General features: G+C 41.5%; 3 protein-coding genes across 8 annotated transcripts in view; 1 reads left to right on the top strand and 2 right to left on the bottom strand.

The window, feature by feature from the left end:
- Nucleotides 1-4,988, top strand: part of lef1 (lymphoid enhancer-binding factor 1) — a 43,893-nt gene extending 38,905 nt beyond the window's left edge. For 3 of the 6 annotated variants that reach the window (XM_079336901.1, XM_079336900.1, XM_079336899.1), the window contains exon 10: nt 4,840-4,988. In XM_079336901.1, the coding sequence (XP_079193027.1) occupies nt 4,840-4,919 (80 nt within the window). In that variant the 3' untranslated portion in view covers nt 4,920-4,988. The remainder of the gene's footprint in view (nt 1-4,839) is intronic. The other 3 variants (XM_079336904.1, XM_079336903.1, XM_079336902.1) reach the window with 1 other exon arrangement.
- A 1,785-nt stretch (nt 4,989-6,773) lies between these two features.
- Nucleotides 6,774-11,932, bottom strand: hadh (hydroxyacyl-CoA dehydrogenase). Its single transcript, XM_079336906.1, has 8 exons — nt 11,748-11,932; nt 10,224-10,352; nt 9,979-10,136; nt 9,566-9,692; nt 9,127-9,216; nt 8,964-9,036; nt 8,229-8,345; nt 6,774-8,115 (listed from the first exon to the last, which is right to left on the bottom strand). The coding sequence occupies exons 1-8, from the start codon at nt 11,862-11,864 to the stop codon at nt 7,997-7,999; spliced, it is 930 nt and encodes a 309-aa protein (XP_079193032.1). The 5' UTR covers nt 11,865-11,932; the 3' UTR covers nt 6,774-7,996.
- Nucleotides 11,933-13,394: 1,462 nt separating this feature from the next.
- cyp2u1 (cytochrome P450, family 2, subfamily U, polypeptide 1) lies at nt 13,395-16,747 on the bottom strand. The gene is made up of 5 exons (XM_079337977.1): nt 16,177-16,747; nt 15,080-15,730; nt 14,583-14,744; nt 14,265-14,432; nt 13,395-14,162 (listed from the first exon to the last, which is right to left on the bottom strand). The coding sequence occupies exons 1-5, from the start codon at nt 16,595-16,597 to the stop codon at nt 13,981-13,983; spliced, it is 1,584 nt and encodes a 527-aa protein (XP_079194103.1). The 5' UTR covers nt 16,598-16,747; the 3' UTR covers nt 13,395-13,980.
- Nucleotides 16,748-17,259: the final 512 nt, after the last annotated feature.

Below are 17,259 nucleotides of genomic sequence, written 5' to 3'. Positions count from 1 at the left end.
TCACAGAAGAAAAATAGTAAGGAGTGGAGGGAGGGAGGGGGGGGGGGGATTTGGGCTTAAATCAGAGCGACGCCCCAGCTAATGTTTCTGTGAGTGAGGAAGTAAAGTGGGAAGTGTTTGCCCCTAACAGTCCTCCCTTTTTCTCACTCCTCTGACCTTGACAAAGCCTGCTCTGTGGGGAAGAAAAGAAGCCTCTCAGCACTTAGCATGTGGACTTCCACAGGGTGGAAGCATGTCAAACTTCATGTAATTTAAGTATGTGCTATTAACATGAAAGTACAAGTCTTTACCCCTGGTTTGGCAGCCATATTTTAGAGCTTTAAGGGGGAAAAAGACACAACAGGGTTTTTGTTTTGTTTACATGGGAGCACATGCAGCTATAGCTCCCATTGTTTAGACTAGGGCCTGAAATCTGTTTTGATTGGGTCACGGGTGTATTGTTTTGTGGTTTAGCCAGCTGCTGTAACAGTATGAGGGTCCAGTCTCTTGGAAATTGTGTGATGTCTTCTTCACTTCCTCTCTCTCTCTCTCTCTCTCTCTCTCTCTCTCTCTCTCTCCGTGGCTCCTCGGGGCTTCGCAGCTCTTTTTCGGAAGAGACCTCATAAAACACTCCCCTCGTGAGATGCTTATCTGTGAATGAATGAAAGGCCTCCAGGTAACGCAGGGGCCGCGGACGGGAAGAGGACAGTTTGTGTTAAGGAAGCGCTGTTTATTTTCATTTCACTCAAGTCAAGTCTGGCTATTGTGGAAAAGAGGGAAAAGCTCACCCTCAGCTCGTTTTTTTGTTTTTTTCCCTCCCCTCCTCTTTCACTCATTTTTCTGCCTTTCTTTCCTCGCCCCTCCTCTTCCTCTCCTCTCTGTCCTGACGGAGAACATGAGTGGCGGTGGAGGCCTTTGAAGCGAGACCACAGTAGAGGGAGAAGTCATTGTGCCGACTCTTTGAATCTGCACTAACCCCCCCCCCCCCCCTTTTTTTTGACACCCCCCTGCCTGCAGCGGCTCAGACTGAGCAGCGCGGGGGCACGCGGCCAGACCTCGTCTGCCCGGGCCCCCCAGCGATGCCGCCTCAGATGTGGGCATTGCCTCCCCGCTCCTCCCCCCCTCCTCCTACACCCCTCCTGTACTCCCCCAGTCTCACCCACACATGCCTGAGGTTTTCGGATTTTGGTAACTGCCCTCCTCCCCTTTCGTCCAATCAGACCCCCACCCTTCCCTTCTCTCCTAAATGTAACACACACACACACACACACCATCACCCCTCTTTTTTTTTTTTTTTTTACTTTCTAAGTTTAAAAGACTCTCTCTCTCTCTCTCTCTCTCTCTCTCTCTCTCTCTCTCTCTTTTAAGCCCGCCTTTTGATTGAATTTGAAGGCGTTTTTTAGAGGGTCGATTTCTTTCATGTTGAATGTGTCAGAGCAAGTGCTGACAGTGCAAAGCATTGAGTTTCAAACATTGCTTTGTTTTCCAGGTGCTATGTTTTTTTTTATTTTTTTATTGGCCTGCTGTTTTATTTTTCCCGTTTGCCTTTAAGAGCCGCCCTGCCGTCGGCGTGTAGAAGGGCGGCTTCTTTTTGAAAAGGTGTCGCCAAAAGCCAGCTGCGTGCTAAAGACCTGTACGACACCAGACTCTAGTTAAATGTGCACACCGATACTTTCTACAGCTGGCAAGTGGGTTAGTCTTATCCAGACTTAACTAACATGATGATGTAACGAGGGGTTTGCAGGGTGTCAGATTTAAAGTTGAGCGGGCAGCAGATGTGTGACTCCTCTACTCACGAGAGCGATAAGTGACAGAGATGTTGTGTTTCTGATCTAATGAGGAGAATCACTGATTGTCCATCGACTTTACAAACACTGAACATCCTCGAGACTTTTTATATGGAGGACATTTGAGTGTTTTGGTGACTTATGGACAAACCAAACTAGACCCCTGCTCCTGATGGCTTTTTTTCCCCTCTCACACAAACAGTCAATACACAAACGAATAGAGAAAGGAACCTGTGAAGCCATTTTCCATGAAAGCAGGTGGACATCTGTCTGTTAACTTGAGTAACTTGTTTCAGTGTGACCTGTTTTATGAACTAATCATTCTGACTTTTCATTGTGTTTGTTTGTTTTAGGTGCATTAAATAACAAATAAATGAATGTCAAATCACTCTCCTACGTTAGCTCATTATTCCCATCAGGAAGTCCAATCAGGCAAGACATGTGATAGGCCGAACAATAACACCAACATGTTCATTTTAAAAGAAGGCAAAACGTCAAATTATGAACCAAAGTTTCACGTCCGACTTCGATTGGTCAACATTTGGCACCAACTGTTGCATGCTTTTGCAAAGTGTGATTTTAAAAAGTTTCATGTTGATACAGGTGTGGCAACTTGAAGTTTTCTTCTGTACCATTAATTCCACCGTCTATTCATGTGACTACACCGCTGACCTTTTAGATATCTTTTAATAGTGTCTTCATCTCAAGATCTCACAATCACCGTGTTTATTCCAATCATTTAACTGATCGACATTGTGACCAAAACGTATGGAAAGACCCATGTTGCAATGTTTCACAGTAGATGCATCTCTCTCTCTCTCTCTCTCTCTCTCTCTCTCTCTAAACCTCCCCTCTCCTCTGTGCCATGGTAAAGTCTGCTCCTCAGTCAGCGCTGGAGACACCTCTCTCAACTTGGCTTATTTTTAGAGTAATTTGTCGGCGGTGTTTTCCTTTTTAATGGCACCAAAAGAAACCCCAGAGCTCTCTCTCTCTGTGTGTGTGTGTGTGTGTGTGTGTGTGTGTTGGGGGGGGGGGGGGGGTTATAAGGCAGGCGGGCCCCAGCTGCGGGCGCTTTGATTTGGTGAAAGCGGCGATTGAGACGCGAGGCTGTGCCAGTTATCTTAACCTCCCACACTTCAAAAGCTGGGCAAGAACTTGTCCGACTCCCCCCCCCCCCCCCCCCCCCCCCCCCCTCCCTTCGTCCTGTTGAGGGAAAGGAATTGGGGGAGAGAGAAGGAGGGGAGACTAAACCTATGCTCGCCCTCTGAACAGAGGAGCGTTTCATTTCCTGCAAAAAAAGAAAAAAAAAAAAGTCCAGCCGGCATTCCTGAGCGCTAATATAGAGAGGGAGGAGGAGGAGGAAGGTGAAGGGGAGAGGAGGGGTCAAGTTGCTCCTGAATCCCAGTGTTTGTGTCGGCTGGACCTTGTGAAGGGTCCTACAACCAACCACCATGCTAGCACACACACCCCTGCTAATACCAGCAAAAGTTGCACACACACACACACACACACACACACACACACACACACACACACACACTCCTCACCCGCAGCCCCTCAGGCCTCTTCCCCAGGCAGGAAGGCCGGAGCTTTTCATGTCTGTGGTTGGGGGAAGGAAAAATGCTCCCCAGGAAACAGGGTGCAGAGCCGGGGGTGCGGGCCGGCTTTGAGATCCTGGGATGAAAAGAGCGAGGGCGGCGGAGGTAAATAAAAGCGACAGGGGCTCTCTCTCCTTTCAATCTGTGCTCAGGGTCAGCTCTCCTCAGGGAAAGGTGGCCTCTGTCCCGTTCCCTTTTATCCACATGTGGTAGAGCACTCTACAGAGGTGTGTGTGTGTGTGTGTGTGTGTGTGTGTGTTGAGACTTTAGAGTGTTAAGATGCGGCGAGCAGCAGGGCTCAGCTGACTTCTTCCCTACAAAAACACACTCTTGGCTTTGCCACAAGGGAAAAGCAAACTAATATCGTTTCTTTCCCCTTTTTATCGTCTTCACAAAACATCCATCTCATTTGAGTCGCAGGAGGCATCCATCCACCTCTGTCTCTGCCTCTCCACTTTGATCACAGATTCTATTTGATGCTGCTCGGGTCTAAAATAACCCTCCTCGGCTTGTCAATAACTGTAGCTAACTCTGTTATGTTAGCTCGCGCCCGGATCATGAGAGGGAAGGAGAGAGAGAGAGAGAGAGAGAGAGAGAGAGAGAGAGAGAGAAAAAGAACGCCTTTATTTCGCAGCTTGACAAACAATTTTCCTGTCAGGGAAAAAGGGGCCAATTTCATGAAGTCCTGTGAAGTGGACGAAGCGGTCAGGTAGCATTTTTTTTTTTTTACACCGCAGCTTCAATCTGCACCTGAGACACTTTGGTTCACATAACTACCCACATAGCACAATGAACTCTTGCTAGCTTGTATCCAAATGGGTCACTGCGGCGGTCGTCCTGTGTGGTGAGCGTTTCCTCATCTTGTTTTCCCATCGCCCACCTGCGGCGGCAACCTAAATGTCAACCAGAAGCGTCACAATCAGGCGCTTCTGCCTTGAGAGAGCGAGAGGAGGGAGCGAGGTAGGGGAGGGCAGAGAGAGAGAGAGAGAGAGAGAGAGGGAGAGGGAGAGCAGCACTGCCAGCTGGGTCACTGCAACCCCGATGTTAAACCAGATCAAAGCTAGACCGGCCCACATCCTGTCGCTAACCTTTAACCCCTCTGGAGTTCAGAGATTTAGCTTCACACTGCTGTGAAGGCTCGCATTCAATCGGCTGCAACACAACCACACAGAGGAAAGCACATTGATAATGCAGACGTTATTTCTCCCCTTTGTGAGCGAGGAGGCATGCCTGCCCGGTGAGACACTTCAGAGTCATTATGAGTCATCCTGATAACTTCTGCTTTCAGTTTGTGTGACGTGAACGAGACCACTGTTTTGGTGTGAGTTACTGATGTCTCTAATTTTTTTTTTCCCCCTGATGAGAAAAAGCTGCCCCCTTTTTTTTTTCTTCTTTGTATTCAGATGCAGTTACTTCATACTTAGTGTGGTGATTGATGTTTTCTTTTGTTCCTCTCTTTTCCTTCTCCCCATCAGGAGGAAAACGTAGCAACTTCTCCACATGCAAAGCAAAGGCAGCAGCTACGGGCCCTCTGCTCGAGATGGAGGCCTGTTAAGATTCCATGAAGACCCTGAAAAATCTCCAAACTTCAAGCCTCCAGATCTCAGAGGACCCCCCCCCCCCCCCCCCCCCCCATCCCAACCCCAACCTAACCCTATTCCCATCATAGTCACAACAACCACCACCCAAAACTCTTCACTGACCCCCCCCCCCACACCTCCTCCTGCTGTAAAGACACTGAACTGAAGACAATCATGATTAGTAGGAGCACCCTTACAAAACCACCACCTCTCACCCAGAATCCACAAAACTGCTACGAAATGTCTGAATCTTGTCCTTTTCACAATCAGCTTTACCACAATCCGAGGCTCTGCACTGAAAAACAGCAGCAATTTGTAACGTGCGCACAAACTGCACCGCCCCAAACACCTCTTTCTACGTTTATTGTAATTTATTTGTCACCTCGGTTCGTTTGTACAGTTCATAAAGTTGACATTCACTCCCTCAACACTTCTCCCCTTCTCTCTGTCTCTTCCTGGATTTTTTGAGACCATTTGGGGTTTCCCACCCGACCGACCAAACACCTCTTTTTAGACTGCACTAAAGGAAGACGGAGGGATCTCATCTTGTCTAAAAAAACAAAAAAACAAAATAGAAAAAAAAAAAAAAAAACGTCCTCAAGGCGCCATTTAGAGTTTGTTGCTGACCAGTTGGTGCAAAAAGGATCAATGTTTTCATTTGGGTTATCGACTGACTTATTTTGAATGCTTTTTTGTATCTTGAACCCTTGTTTCAATTTCTCGGTGTATATTTTAGTGATTTTTTTTTATTATTTTAAATATTGTTTTTTTATATAGTGGTTATATATGAAAATAAGCTTTGGACACAGGAAAGCCATTTTTCTTGTTGAAGCGTCTTGCAGAAAATTGAAATTTAAGGCTTCTTTTGATAACTATTTGTAACAAATAGTGACCTCGAGTCTTGCTCAGATGTAAAATAATGCTCAGTATGTGTACTTTTTAAAAAAAACTGTCAGGATATGTCAATTTTTTCTTGGTATTTTTGCAGGCAAAATTAGGACAAAGGCGAGAGTGCTAGCTCAGAGGCCTATATTTTATTGTTCTAAAACATGACAAATGAAGCAGATATATATATTTACCCCAGCACTTGGCAGTCTTTCTTTTATTGCAATGGACCTTTTTTTTTTGTCTTTTCTCTCTCGTAGCTGATAGTGTGTTCTTTAGCCATGTTGTTTATTCCATGCAAGCATCTCTGTAACATTTTGATTTTAATGCTCTATTTTAGTATTACTTGATGAATTCCTTTTTTTTTAAATTCTCATATTTCGGGTCACTGTCATCTTGGTTTAGCATTTTGCTTTCCAAGTGTTCATATTTGAACTGTTTCAACATGTTTTTGTTTGTTTTTTTTGGTAAGAAAAATAAAAAGGCACCATTGGCGCATTTGACCACGTGTGTTATGGTAAGACCAGAGCTTTAAGTGCCAAATCAACCGTCAATGTCATCATTTCAGAGGAATTTCTCACTTATTTCGCTCTTTGTGGAAACATAAACAATGCTTAGGGTAACATTCAAACTGTTATTGTGATGATGGGGAAAAAATCAAATGTTTTAAAAGTGGGTAAAAAGCTGATCTTAAGGGTGTGGTTCATTTTTCTCTATGTTAAAAAACTGTCAAGAAAACAGACTTTAAGTTCATTGAAAAAAAAAAAAAACCTTATTGAAATGTTTGAGAAGAACACTGAGTTTTGAATAAAGAGCCAAGATCAAAGGGAAATTCTATTCACAGTCCAATCTGAATTGGGACTTTTAAAACGCACTTATTTCAAGTAAGACAGCGCCCCCTTGTGTTCATTTAGGAAAAATTCAAAAATCTCACAACCAAAGAATCTGAACAAAATCCTTTTATACCGGGTCTTCAGACTATTACAAAAATATCACCTTAACACAAAGAGAAGTGGCAGTTAAATATATAAGACATTTAAAATGTGTTCTTGTACTTATATCCTGCATGTTAACAGTCACGTCATCTACTAAAGGAGGTAAGTATCTCGACGGTGAGTTTAATTGCCAGCAGTTTGATATAAGAAGTTTAAATCTCTTATAACTACTAATGGCCTTTATAGTGGAAAACAAACATTCACTGTTCAGTATTTCCATAGTGTGTTGCTAAAGAGAGTTCATTTTAAATCCCCTTTGACAAAGTAACACTGTAACACACATGCTCCTTCTCAAGCAGAGTTCAGACTCGTCTCAACCTCTCCATCGACAAACACTAGACGAGCTTCACAAGCATGAACATTCAGGATGGAAGGAAAAGTTCTCCTCAATGCTTACATGTTATTCCACTGATCCTCACGTGGTTGTAAAATGCAACGAAAGGGCAGCAAGGTTTTATGAAAGGCACTGAAGAAGAAGCCTTCTGACGCTTAACCACGAGATAAATACAGGTTTTAAAACTTTTAGAAGACTCTTTTTAAGAAGAGAAATCATTCATCACTTTTGGTAATGTTAAAGGATCAGGCACTTTGTTAGGTAATACTGAAGGTTTACATTTCTATAGTACTGACTTGTAAAAAGATACAAGTAAACTGAATTGATCCTCTTGAAAATACCCGGCTGCCTTCTCACATCAGCTCACTAGGACTTCATTCAGAAGAAATCCTTGGAGGGGCTGGCAGGATGAAGTCAGAGTGAAAGATTTGGCTGCTTGAGTTCAAACCTTCAGCACTTCTTTTTAAGTGTGAAAGCACTGTGTTGATCATCTGAACAAATAATGATTCTGTGTGGAAAAAAAACAGATACATTTCACACAAGGACGCACACAGAGTACCGGTACTTAAAAATCTCAATTTAATGAGATCGGATCAGTTAAAAACACTGATCTTGATTTAGTGGATGTCCATAATAACACATGACACACATTTATCAACCTTTAATATAAAAGGCACTGAGTGTTATTTCTTTTACATTTCTAATTCGGCCCTGTTGGAAAGTTCATTTCCAGTTCTCATCACGAGTCGTCCATTCACATAACACATTTTTGAATTTCCCTCGGGATCAATAAAGTATCTATCTGTCTATCTATCATCTATCTACATTTCACGTTCGATCACTTTTTGCCATAAAATCCTTCTCCTGTTTTTTTGCCACATTTGCCCTCTCCCACGAGCTTGTTCAGGTATTCACTTTGGGCAAAGAGGGGGTTGTCGGGGTCCTTCTCACTCCAACCTGCGATTACACAAAGAGGCGTGCATCTTCATGAAGTATACATGCAGCAGTTTCCTGATTATCACATGATGTCACACTTTTGACAATGTTTTATATCGAACAGTTTTACTCACCATCAATGATAAACTTAATGGTGTCTAATCCTACATAGTCAGCAAGCTCAAACGGTCCCATTGGGTAACCTGCACCGAGTTTCATGGCGATATCAATGTCCTCTTTGGAGCCGTGACCTGAAGGGTAAATAAAGAAAAGAAGGAATAAATGAACCTAAAACACAATAATACAAACAAACATTTGATGCTATACGCTTTAAAGAAATCTGTGTATGCCACCTTTTAATTCTCTCCATTCTTCAGTTGACTCTTAAATACCGTAAAACACGTTACAATAATGGATCACTCTGCTTAATAATCCCATTACACTAACTAAAGTGCATAACCCCCATGGATTTTTCTCACTTTTTCATTCCCAGAATTTATTGAACTTATTTAAGATTCAAACCATTTGATCAACAAACCAGACTCATCCAATGAGCAGACATGTTGACTGCAAAAATGTAACCTGCGGGCATCGGTCCCCCTGATCTTTCTGAGAGGGTTCACAGCGAAGCATTTAAGCTTTTCCTTTTTTTATTATTATTATCATTATTACTGAATGATTTTAAACACTGTATCGTACCTTCCTTCCTACTTCAAAATGTTGGACTATCTTGGGATGGTCTATAACGAACAAACCTAATATAGTCCACGACAACATGTGGCAGCATATGGAATAATAAAAGGTGGATGAATATCTATGGAGGTCACAGTAAGTCAACACTGCTGCGTGATGCAGCCACATGTACATACCTCTTTCATGCAAGCGGACAGCTTCAAGTAAGTACGGAACAAGCAGGCGGTTCACGATGAATCCTGGTGTATCCTGAAGAAAAGACGTGGATACTGCTGAGTGGGCCCTTAAATACACCTGAAGACACTACAAACTTATTAGGAGTCAGGAATCAAGTCCCACCTTGCAGGACACAGGTGTTTTTCCAAGCGCTTTGCTGAAGTTCAGGAGGGAATCGAAAGTCTCTTGGCTCGTTGATGGCGTTCCAATTACCTGTAAATAATCAAATCTCAGTAGTTACTAGTGCTGTGGTGTACAGGTCATTGCATTTAAAGAGACACACACCAAAACGGAGCGTTCTGAGAGAGCTGGTTTCAACAGGGTCACAAGCCTCCTCTGCTGCTTGGTTGATGTTATATTTGGACCCAAAACACAGCACAGATGTTTCATTTAGTTCACTGAGTGAAAAGGGGGGATTATATGACCTCTTTAAGCACGTCCATGATGTTTTACTGTAGTAGCAAAGTTGTGGATTGACTTTTAAGGTCTTGTGCATATAATGGCTCTAAGTTGTTTTCCCCAATCAAGGAGAGGTTGATGTCAATGAGCTTCAGAGCCTTACCTCCACAAGCTTCATCACAGGGACTGGGTTGAAGAAGTGAAGGCCACCAAATCTGTCCAGCCTGCTGGTGGCGCTGGCGATGTCGGATATGGGCAGGGAGGATGTGTTACTGGCAAAGAGGGTGTGTCTAAAAAAAAAAAAAGGAAAAGTGAAAAAACAGAAGACATAGAACATAACATGTGTGCGACTTCTACTTTAATTTAAAAAAATAACAAAAGCTCATTCATTGTTTTCAAACCAAAATCTTATAATTGATAACAAATCTCTGCACCATGACACCCAAAATGCAGAGTTCAGCGACAGCCTCTTCTGGGTGAGAACTCTTACTCCGACTCTACACTGTTGCTACAGATATTCGCTGTCAACGCGCACTTTAAACATGATAAATGACACAGAAACTGGTGGGTACTTACGCCGGTGCTGCCTTGTCGAGTACACCAAACAGGTCTTGCTTGATTTTTAGGTTTTCAACGATGGCTTCCAAGACGAGATCAGACGTCTGAGCTGCTGACCCGGCATCTGTGGAAGTCGAGACATTCTGCAGGACTTTCTGGATAAATTCCTCTCCTGCCTGAAACACAGGAGCATAATTCATGTCACTTATTTTAAATGGTCATTTATCTATTTTATTTCCATCTTCAGAGCTACTTTGTCTCACCTCTGGTTTCTCAGCAAACTTCTTCTTCACCACTCTTTTCAGGCTCCCTTCTATTCCTTTGACAGCCTTTTTAAGGACGTCGTCATTTGTGTCCACCAGCGTCACCGTGTGGCCAGTCTGTGCAGCGACCTATCAGAACCACATCAGTTCAAGATTAGTGGAAGACGCAAAGAAAGAGATACTACTCTGCCTTAACCTTTAAGATACACAGTCTGATAATCTTAATTGACTAAAGTCTTTTTTTTTTTTTTTTTTCAACAGGCAACTCTAATACATGCTTGAAAAGGAATGGGATGAATCTTTAGTTAATAATTCAACATAGGCTTCGTTATTTATATCTAAGATATAAATAAATAATACATATGTTATGTACATTTAAATACATAAACCAATCGACATACACATATATTTCATTTATAACCAAATATGTTCAGCAAAAAAGTGTCATGTACTGTATCAACCATTGGGCCATCACAACTTCTGCCTTGATTTATTTGGTCTTCTATCAATATAATATCTTTTGTTTAAAGTCATTACTATGTTAACAACAACCCGTCTCAGTGAGTTAAGACTCAGAACCACACAGTAAGTGTTCATGGTGAGATTAGTAGTAGCACTTGACTTACAACAGTATAAACATGAAGGTGACGCCTTGAGGCCAAATTCCAATCTTCCCACGTTCCCTATTTTACATCTCAGGTGAGTCCTTGTTTAACCTTTGCTTGTTATGTCACACCACAAGATAACAACATTGCCTAAGTAAGTGTCCAGTGAATGATTTCTTGTGCTGCGAGACAACATTATTTACTACAGCGGACAGTCTTTGCTTTACACCTGAAGGCTTTTTCTGTTATCAGTCCTGATATTGAGCTTTCAGAGATCCAATGGTTCAGAACTGAACATGCAGTCCGTGTGCACTACAGTTTCTCAAAGGATCACACATGTATGACATGATAACAAACGTAAAGGTGACAGATTATGAATGCCTCCTCCTTTAAAATAAATAGCAGGGTTGTCTATAAAGTGGAAGTAGGCCACATACTGAATGTGATAGTTAGCAAAACATTGAAACCTGTCACACCTGTTTCTTTTTGTGGGGCACTTAATTTGAAATAGTTAGTTTTCCATGACTGTGACATTTTTTTTATTGAGCAAGTAAATCATACAGTCATTCAACAATATATTTGTTTATAGTTCTTATGTAGTTCTCTGTTATTTAAAGCTCTGATAGGCACATAGATGATACATAACTCTGATAAAGGCTTCAGCGCCACACTTCTGTGCTACATCAGACTGTGATCGAGGATCTGCTTGTTTAAAAGCTTCTATTTCTATGAAAAAGCTCGAAGAGCAGATGGTGTTAGAATGGGCGACACTTAAAACTAGAGTTTAGACTTTATTGTCAACGAGGCGAAATTCTTTACATGGAAGAAAAGCATGCACAGTTGCACACGTCTGCTCTGATTCATTATTACATGTCAGCTAATGTTAGCTACAACAAGGCTAACAGATAGATACACCTACCTGTGCAATTCCTGCCCCCATCTGCCCCCCTCCGATGATCGTTACATGCTTAATAACAACATTTCTGACAGCCGAAGACGAAAAGCTTCTGCAGATTTGGTGTGTAAAGAAAGCCATGGTGTACTGTCTGTCAGACGTTCAGGACGGAAAATGCCCGAGGACACAGCGCGAGACGTGAAAGGAAGGAAGGTCGATGTGACGGTCACGTGGTCTTCTTCACGACCTTTCACACACATACACACATACACACACACACACACACACACACACACACACACACACACTCTCAGGAGATACATTTACGTGAAGGTAAGAAGTCAAAGGTGACTTAAATAACAAGCGTTTGAGACTATTTAAAGGGGTTTCAAATAAACAGCCTATTTGAGCAATTCTTAGCTTATTAAAATAGAACATGTTCATTACAAACAGCTTTCACCATTTTCCACATTTTTTTGTTAACTATGAAAATCAACCTTTGCATAATTTTTGCAAAGAAGCAAACTGTTGTATAATAACCATGTAATAACCTGAGCTAAACACAGAAAGCTTTTAAAAATTAACCACGTTATAGGCTTGATTCTGAGAAAAACAAAAAAAAACAGATAAAGGACGAAAGTATTAATCATTTTATTAAAAGTTTTTTTTATTCTGAGCCTTATTATTTTATCAAAATGAAAATGTTCCTTACAATATTATATATATATATATATATATATATATATATATATATATATATATATATATATATACACACACACACACATATATATATATATATATATATATATATATATAAAAACTTTCAGATTACATAATTTACATATTAAGCAATACTACAGTTCTGTGGAGCAGGGGGCTCATCAGAGAATAAACCTTCATAGAGGCAAATAAGGTGGTGAACAAACACATCTGGAATGACCTACTTATATATATATATATATATATATATATATATATATATATATATATATATATATATATATAACTTGTGGCCCTCGAGCAATAATTTTGGCCCGAAAGAAAAAAAAGTTTCAACACCACACGACCAATCACATGACTACTATAAACTCTCTGTAACTTCAGAACTGACTACCTTATGTGCCAAACTCTATGCCTAACTCCGTAATCTCATTAGCTTTAGGTCATGGTTTTCTGGTACAGAGAATAATATCTTAGGGTTGACAGTGATAGAGCTTGCTGCCACTCTGTGCAGACATCTTTGATAACCCTATTTACCTGTGGAGTTTAAGCACCAAAGATTCTCTGACAATAATTCAGTATCACATTATGTAGAATGAATGTGTATTGGATTCATTTACTTGTCTCTACAGATAAATAAGTAAATTATACACAGCACTGAAAGCCCCCTGCAGCAATATAATGACACTGTCTATTTCTACAACATTGATACTCTTATCTATACAACTTTACCTGACTAAATAAAGCCATTTTAGGCCTGCACATAGCACTTCAAATTAGCTCTGGCTTTTTAATATCAAACACTTTTTTTGATTAAGACAAAAGCATTATTCTAACTTTTAAATTGATTACCAGGCTACAAGAAATGGCACTGTTAAATAAAAATAACCTAAAACTCAAAAGTATCTAGTGTAGGTTGAGTGTCAAAAAAGAAAACAACAGCATGCATTTATGATAAATTTAGGTATTTATTATTTGGATAAAGTTCTGATTGACATGTTGCCAGAAAATCATCCACAGAGTTTGTAAGGAAATATATATATATTTACAGTCTTAGGCAGAAAAAGTTTATGTGTCTTCCCATAATGCTCTTATATTAGACATGTTATAAACAGATATGTGTGGGGGGAGTGACAACGTATATAATAAGTATAACACTCTCTTCTGCTGTTAAATACTGACCTTTCTTTAAAGCTGCTCATAAACAAGTTATCAACAGAAATGTGTAAAAACTTAGACTTATGATCACTTGATTATCATGTAATATTTAAAATAAACTTCCGCTGGTATGACTTTCTTAAACACATCACACATGTAATACCTATTATAGGCTATTGCTTTGGATATCAGCAATCTCTGACAGGTAAAAAAGTTTTGGACAGAGGGATTGCTTGATTATTTATAAATGAACTGATACTGAGATATAATGTGCATATTGCCCACAGACAAAAGAAACCTTATAGGAAACCTTTGGAAGCATCTTTGCACTTCTGTAAAGACAGCACAAAGGCAGACATTATTATCGCTGATGGTTTTAGCTACGTGGTATTACACACACAGTGTATGAGCAGGGAGCCAGCGTCAGGCCGAATCGACCACGCAGTGTCGGCTGAGGCGTTCCCTCTGGGAGTCTGAATTTGAATGCCTGCAGTAAGCTGGTGACAGTCAGGAACATCTCCATCTTTGCAAGCTGTTCCCCCATACACACTCTGCGTCCTGAAGGAAACAGGAGTACATCAATCAATCTGAGATTTCTTGATTTATAGAATCAATTGCTTTGTCAATAAACCCATATGAGTAAGGAATGGAATGGCATACCGATCCCGAATGGTATAAAGTACTCTCTCCTGAGCAAATATCCGTCATCATCCAAGAAGCGGGCTGGGTTAAAAGTGTCTGGATCATCCCATACTGTGGGATCTCGGTGGACGGACCACAGGTTGGGCACAACAACAGTTCCTTTGGGAATAGTGTAGCCTCTGAAATCTGAACGTGAGGGGGAAAAAAAAACACAAAATGCCATCAGTACTGTAGATGAAATGCTTGTGAAAATACCAGAAATATAAAAATATCATTTGACACCCATATGTCGGATAACTGAGAGAAGAATGAAGGGTGTTTTAGTGTATTTCTTACCTGTTGTTTCCGAGGCCATGTGAGGAATCCCCAAAGGGACCACTACAGTCAATCTCTGCACCTCCATGATGGTGGCTTCAGTAAAGGGTAAACTTCCCTTATCGGTCAAAGATGGGATCCGATGTGTTCCCACCACTTCATCGATCTCCGCCTGGACTCTGTCTGGAATCAAAACAGAGAAAGCAAAGCAGCGCTGAGCGGACAGTTTCTGTCTTCACCCCAACAAAGAAGCGCATGTTTAAGCAGATCAAAATATCTCCCAAATAAAAGAAGGCCTAGAAGAAAGCGGTAGTGACAGTGAAGTTGTGAAACAAGTGAAGAAGTGGTTAAAGGCATTACAGAGCCAGACATTTTGATGTCCAAAAACCAGGAAGTGTTATGGCTGTGGGTTCTCCCAGAAGATTTCCATTTAATATAGTATATATATAATAGTTTTCACAAGAGCATGTATGCAGTCTGCGAAGGATGGACTGAACAAACTGCTGCTACTTTTTTACCTTGGATATCAGGGTTCAAGACCAAGTAGAGTAGAACCCATAGCACTGAGTTAGCTGTGGTGTCAGTGCCAGCGATGAAGAGATCGCCTATTATATAAAAGAGATAATCCTCAGTGAAGCTGCTATCCTGGTTTCCAGCAGCCTGTTGGGCCAACATCTCGATCAGGTACATGTCTGTCAGATCCCTGGGGTTTTTAGGATCTAATGTTTCTCTGTGTGTTGCGATGAACCTCTTAAGAAACGCTGTGATGTCTCCTTCCACCTGCCGTAACTCTTTAAAGACCCCAAAAGGCAAATAGTAGAGCAGTGGAAAGATGTTGATAAGGACAGCGGGGCTGTTTACACAGATTTCCAGCCCTCTATCCATCAGATCCAGCATGCTGCGAAACTCGAGGTCTTCGTGGTGGAAGCGCTGACCCAGGATTAGAGAGCAGATAACATTTGACACAGCGTGGCTGATCAGCGGGGCCAGGTCCACGGCGGCACCATCAGACTCCCTGTTCAGTCTCAGCAGCTCAGCTTTGACAGTGTTCAGGCCCTGCACGATGCAAGGCTCCAAGCTCAACTTCCCCAGGCCGAAGTTTCGTAGTGTGGTGTGACAGAACTTGCGCTGCTTCCTCCACACGGGCCCATAAGGAGCGAAGACTATTCCTGAATAGAAACAGAAAGGGACGCATTCAACTCAGGTTTAGCAAAGAAAACACTTAGGTCAGGGTCAACTGTCTGCTCCTTCCTGAATGCTACAGGCAATGCTGTCCTTAAAGTGGATATAAAATACTTAATACCACCTTTCTGTCAGATGGTAAAGGATGAAGACAGACAGGGGATGGCAGGTAACAAGAGGAACAGAAATGTCTGCTGTTAGAGCTTTAGCATCTTAACCAGGTGAACTATCGGTGTCTTCCCACATATACTTAATCTGTGAAAGGAGGGCAAAAAAGTTAAATAAATGTAACTGAACAAAACATTTTGGGCCTGCATTCGTCTAGCTTGGTTCACATTAAGTATGTTCTAATGCCTTCTTATGTTCAGTCACATAGACATGAGTTGTAAAGGTTCTATAATGCACAAAAAAAAAAAAAAAAAACACTGCCCACCTTTGCGTTTGGTCATGATTGAGATGGCAGGAATATCAGGTCTGTCTGAGAACACCTCGGGGTGGTTTGAGAAAGCATCCCTGATCACATCATAGCCATTAAGCACAACGAGCAGCTGACTCCCCACGAACAGGCTGTAGATGTTCCCATAAAGCTGGTTCAGTTCCGTCAGAGCAGCCACCGCGTTTCTGTCACTGCTGACAGCCGACTGCTGTCCAAACCTCCTCTGGATGAACGACGGGACAAGAAAGCCTCCGAAGTTACCCACAAGTGGCCAAGGCTTCGGACCTGGTGGAATATTTGAAAGTTGTCGTCGTTTCTGATAAAAACGAAAGAAATAGTACACTATGAAGAACACTATGAACGCTACAATGTTGACTTTTGACGACAGGGAGCTCACAAAATGTGGCAGCGACATCATAGTGCCGAAAGCAAAGAACCCGAAGTAAGTGGGCTGGAGTTTTCTATCCCATTTTCCGACAATTAATAACCTGAAGACCTTCTGCAGGAGCTTCGGATGAGACTCTTCCTGTGTTGTTGTGAAACCGCACCAGACAACGTGGTACCGTTATTGGATTCCGATTGGACGACGGCACCTCAACGCGTTGTGATTGGTCAATTTTAGTCTCAACGCAGCAGGCTCCTCCTATGTTGCGTTTTGCTACAATAAGGATTTGAAATTTAAATTCAGATAAATGGATTTTTTTTTACGTCTGTCTGCCTATCTGTCTGTCTGTCTGTCCGTCTATCTATCTATCTATCTATCTATCTATCTGTCTATCTGTCTGTCTAAATAAGTTTGTTTTGCAAACAGGACAATTATAACGATGTTGTTAAAAATGTCCACAACTTAAACAGTCGCATCTAGAACTTCAAGCTTTATGCATAGCTTTAGGCATTATGTTCATACATCTTTTGACTTATTTTAAAAAGTCATTTCTGATATGTTGACGGCATCCATATATATTGAAAAAAAACTGTCTGAAACATTCACTTGTACTTGACAGGATAATTCATTAAATGAAAAAAAAAACAGAGGTATCGGCATCTGGAAATTTTAATACTTATTTACAATGTTGGACT

The sequence above is a fragment of the Symphodus melops genome (genome assembly GCF_947650265.1).
Source record: "Symphodus melops genome assembly, chromosome: 2".
NCBI lineage: Eukaryota > Metazoa > Chordata > Actinopteri > Labriformes > Labridae > Symphodus > Symphodus melops.
This window is presented reverse-complemented; position numbering and strand designations above follow the sequence as displayed.